This window comes from Medicago sativa, chromosome 8, assembly GCF_051527215.1.
Source record: "Medicago sativa cultivar Bolivia chromosome 8, Bolivia_mono, whole genome shotgun sequence".
In the NCBI taxonomy this organism is placed as follows: domain Eukaryota; kingdom Viridiplantae; phylum Streptophyta; class Magnoliopsida; order Fabales; family Fabaceae; genus Medicago; species Medicago sativa.
In genome coordinates this window covers 59,238,589-59,242,810 of record NC_140756.1, presented here as the reverse complement: position 1 = coordinate 59,242,810, position 4,222 = coordinate 59,238,589, and the positions used below count along the sequence as shown (strand labels likewise).

At 36.0% G+C, this 4,222-nt stretch overlaps 1 protein-coding gene across 1 annotated transcript; it reads right to left on the bottom strand.

The window, feature by feature from the left end:
- Positions 1-751: 751 nt before the first annotated feature.
- Positions 752-4,017, bottom strand: LOC146900016 (pentatricopeptide (PPR) repeat-containing protein). Its single transcript, XM_085739494.1, has one exon. It carries the CDS (start codon positions 3,859-3,861, stop codon positions 1,615-1,617), a length of 2,247 nt encoding a protein of 748 aa, XP_085595620.1. The 5' UTR covers positions 3,862-4,017; the 3' UTR covers positions 752-1,614.
- Between the last annotated feature and the right edge of the window lie 205 nt (positions 4,018-4,222).

The following is a 4,222-nucleotide window of genomic DNA, read 5'->3' as shown; positions in this document are numbered from 1 at the left end:
GAGACGATTAAAAACAACAAAGCAGATTAAAATGAATCAGAAATATTATGTGAAACGACCAAAACGGCCCTAGGGACTAAAATGACTCGAAACGACTCAAATGCAATTTTAAAATGATTTTCTAACAAGGGATTAAAGCAAGAGTTCATACAGGCGAATTAAAAGACTCAGAGACAATTTTTAGAATTTAAACAGGGTTTTAACACATGAAAAGACTAAAATGCCCCTAGGGGCAAAACTGACTCAAAATGACTTCAAATGTAATTTTTGAAATGGATTTTGACATAGAATTGAAATGAGGACTTATTCAAACTACTTGAAAGGACTCAAACAAATTTTTAAAAGATTAAAAGAAATTTTAACATGAGAAATGACTAAAATGCCCCTAGGGGCTAAACTGACTAGAAAATGACTCAACTGATATATTTTTTTTGAAATGGATTTTGACATGAAATTGAAATAAGGACTTATACAACCCAATTTAAGAGACTCAAACAATTTTCAAGGATTAAGATGGGTTGAATGCAGGAAATGACTAAAATACCCTTTTATGTGAATTTTGCAAGTAATATTGAAATAAAATGCAAGAAAAGATGTAATTGATCAGAGACATATCAAATGACTTATAATGCAAGAAAAGAAGAATTGAATAAGTATTTTTAGGTCCAAAATTAGGGTATAACAATCCAATACCGAATTATTTTAGTTTTTACTATCTGTTTTATGTAAAAAAAAAAGTATATTATATAAATGTATAGAAAGTAATGAAATGGTATTACTAGTAAACTCGGAGGATCAACCCGCTATACAAAAGATACTCATACAGTAAATGAAGTGGAGATGAATCTCATGGAAGAATGATAAATGATACATGACACTCTCAATGAGAAGAGGGAGCCCTCTGCTGAGATGAGAATCAACTCCCATTACTCATCCACAAACTACCAACTACACATTCAGCATACGTTCCCCCTCAGTCCCTTTGTAATGACCTCGCCTTTCTTACCCTCCAATCAGAAAGTGCCACCTGTCTATTCAGCTATAATTTCCCCTTTCCTTTCTAACTATCTTCCTCTATACTGACTGCACTTTGCTGCATGTCCATCAGAATTTACTAAGATACAGATTCATTAGGGAAGCAGTAATCTGAATATGAAAGACTGCCTTTTTTAAAGAAGAAAAAAATCATTATCTCCAAAAATGCATTTGATAGTTGAAATTATTGAGAAAAATCAAAGTCTCCCATTGACTAGAGATAAGATCTGAAGGAGTCTATAAAGAATGGGCACCACTCATCTTAAAGTCGGATTTGTTGGGTAGAATCCAAATCTAAGATGGTGTCGAAGTCTGTTCTATCGGCCACCCAATATAGTATCCACCCACCAAACTCAAGCAGGGCATATATTGAAAAACTCCAAGTGTCACATTTGACTAGAGATAAGGCCTGAAAGTGTTAATAAAGAATTGAAATCTCTAATCATGAAAGCTGGCTTTGAGACGTTGAGTTAGATCCAAATCTAAGAGAAATAAATAATCAACAGGGGATAGTGAAAAAGTTTAATTGATACAAAAGAATATAGATGATATCCCATCTGCAATGACTTCAATACACAATCACCAAAAGTCTCCACACGAACACGTTCCATCTTTAAACAAGTGGAACCGGGCAGTGTCTCTTACAAGAATCTCTCTCTGGGTGATCTTAGAGATATATTTAGTTGCATTGTGACAATCGCTACAAACCCTCAGATTTTTAACTACTCGTATGGGCAGACCAGGAGGAATAAATAACAACCCAAAGGCAATTGCAAGCTTTTCACTGTGGTGATTAAGCATCTTTATTTTCTCTGAATCACCAACATCATGCAGAACAGAGTTCATATCAGGCACATAACCCTCTTTTATCATTTTGTAGTTCAACTTTTCAAGCTCAGAATATATCTGATCTGAAAATGGATTTGACTTATCATCGGCAGAGAAAACGTGCACTTGGTTCTTGTATTTGATCCAGCTACATCCCGGTTCCTTTCTCAGACCCTTATCTCTCATATCTTTTCTTAACCTAGCAACTTCCTCCCATTTTCCTTTAGCAGCATATACACTCGAAAGTAAGACATAGCTAGCAGTGTTATGTGGGTCTAATTCCATAAGAAACTCAGCTGCCCACTTGCCAATGTCCATGTTCCCATAGAATCTACATGAGCTTAACAAGGTGGCCCAACTTATTGCATCAGGACTGAAAGGCATCTTGTTTATAAAATTCCTTGCTTCTTCTATCCTTCCAGCTCGGCTGAAGAGATCAATCATGCAAGTGTAATGATCTTGAATTGGTACAATCCCATGTTCGTTAATCATAGATTCAAATATCTGATTTCCCTTTTCCACTAATCCTGCTCTACTACAAGCTGAAAGAACCCCAATAAAGGTAACCTTGTCAGGCTTTAAACCATGTGCTAACATGCTTTCAAATAACCCGATTGTTTCATTGGCTTTACCAAACTGAGCGTATCCAGAAACAATTGCAGTCCATGTGACTTCATCTTTGAAGCTCATTTCACTAAAAAGTCTATGGGAGTCTTCAATGCTTCCACATTTACCATATAATGTAACCAAAGCATTGGAAACGGTTATAAAAGAAACTAGGCCAGAAGTGAGAGCTCTAGCATGGAATTGAGCACCCTCTTCTAGACTTGCAAGATTTGCACATGAACTTATTACACTTCCGAGGGTGAAATCATCTGGCTCAATCCCATATTTTTGCATATCACTAAAGGTTTTAACAGCTTCTTCACTATAGCCATTTTGTCCATAACCCACTAACATTGCAGTCCAAGATACAACATTCTTGCAAGTCATTTTCTTGAAAACCGCTTCTGCTGATTTCACACTCTTACACTTGCAATACATGTCAACAAGAGCGCTGGCGACAAATATGTTATCCTTATAATCTGTCCTAATAATATAAGCATGAACTTGCTTTCCTTCTTGCAAAGCCATAACACCGCCACAAGCAGTTAAAACACTTCCAAACGTATACTGATCCATCTGTAGATTTTCCAGTTTCATCTCTCTAAAAATATCAATTGCATCTCTATCCAACCCATTCTGAGTAAACCCTGTAATCATTGATGTCCAAGAAATCGAATCCCTTTCTTGCATATCAAAAAACAATCTTTTTGAATCTTCAACCCTACCACACCGCATCAATCCCATTATCAACGTATTATACATAACCACATTCTTCTCAGGCAACTCATCAAAAACCTTCCTTGCACAAGCTATCATCCCCATCTTCGAATACATATCCACCAAAGGACTCCCAACAAAAACATACGACATAAAACCAAACTTCACCACATGTCCATGAATCTGCCTACCCAATTTCACACACCCTCGTTTCGACGCAAGTATAAGCAAAGTCGAGAACGTTATCCGATTCAAATTAAACGACCCATCATTCTTCAACATCAAATTATAAGCCTTTACAGACTGATAAATCGAGCCACAACCAGCATAGCCCGAAATAAGTGAATTCCACGACACCCCATCTCGTCTCGGCATTGCATCAAACAAGTACTCCATCTCAGGAACACAACCCAGTTTCGAATAAGCGGAAAGAATGGTGTTCCAAGAGTAAAGATTTGGGTGGGGCATTTGATCGAACACCTTGCGGGCATAGGTGATTGAGCCGAGTTTGGCATAGGAACTAATGAGATTGTTTAAGAGGAAGGTTTCAGGGTATGGAAGGGTTTTGATGATGTGAGAATGGAGGTTTTTAGCTTTGGTGAAGTTGCGGGTTTCGCAGCAGAGTTTGAGTAATGCACAGTAATGGTTTGAGGAAGAAGAGTGTGAGAGTGACATGTATTTTGAATTGGAGTGTTATGTAGAGTGATTGTGAGGAATGGAAATGGATTGAATTGTTCAACAACATTCGAAGAATGTCAATGAATTCAATGGTTTTGTTTCAGACAAGAATATTTTAGTTCACCAGAACTCCCACTCCAATTATAATTATATGTGAGTTTTTAATAATTATTGTCATTTTATCAATCTATTAACAAAAAAATCTCCAAATTTTATTTACTTTATTTACAAATTAGTAATGAATAAAATTATATCATTCTCGGATTTTGTTCCTGATTAGTTAATAATAAAATGAGTAAACCAATATTATTTATTTTTGTTTAAAACAATTGTTGACATTGTTTTTATGACAAATTGT

Bases quoted from the DNA above. Each gene is read 5' to 3' on its own strand.
- LOC146900016 (XM_085739494.1), bottom strand. From the start codon at position 3,861: ATGTCACTCTCACACTCTTCTTCCTCAAACCATTACTGTGCATTACTC.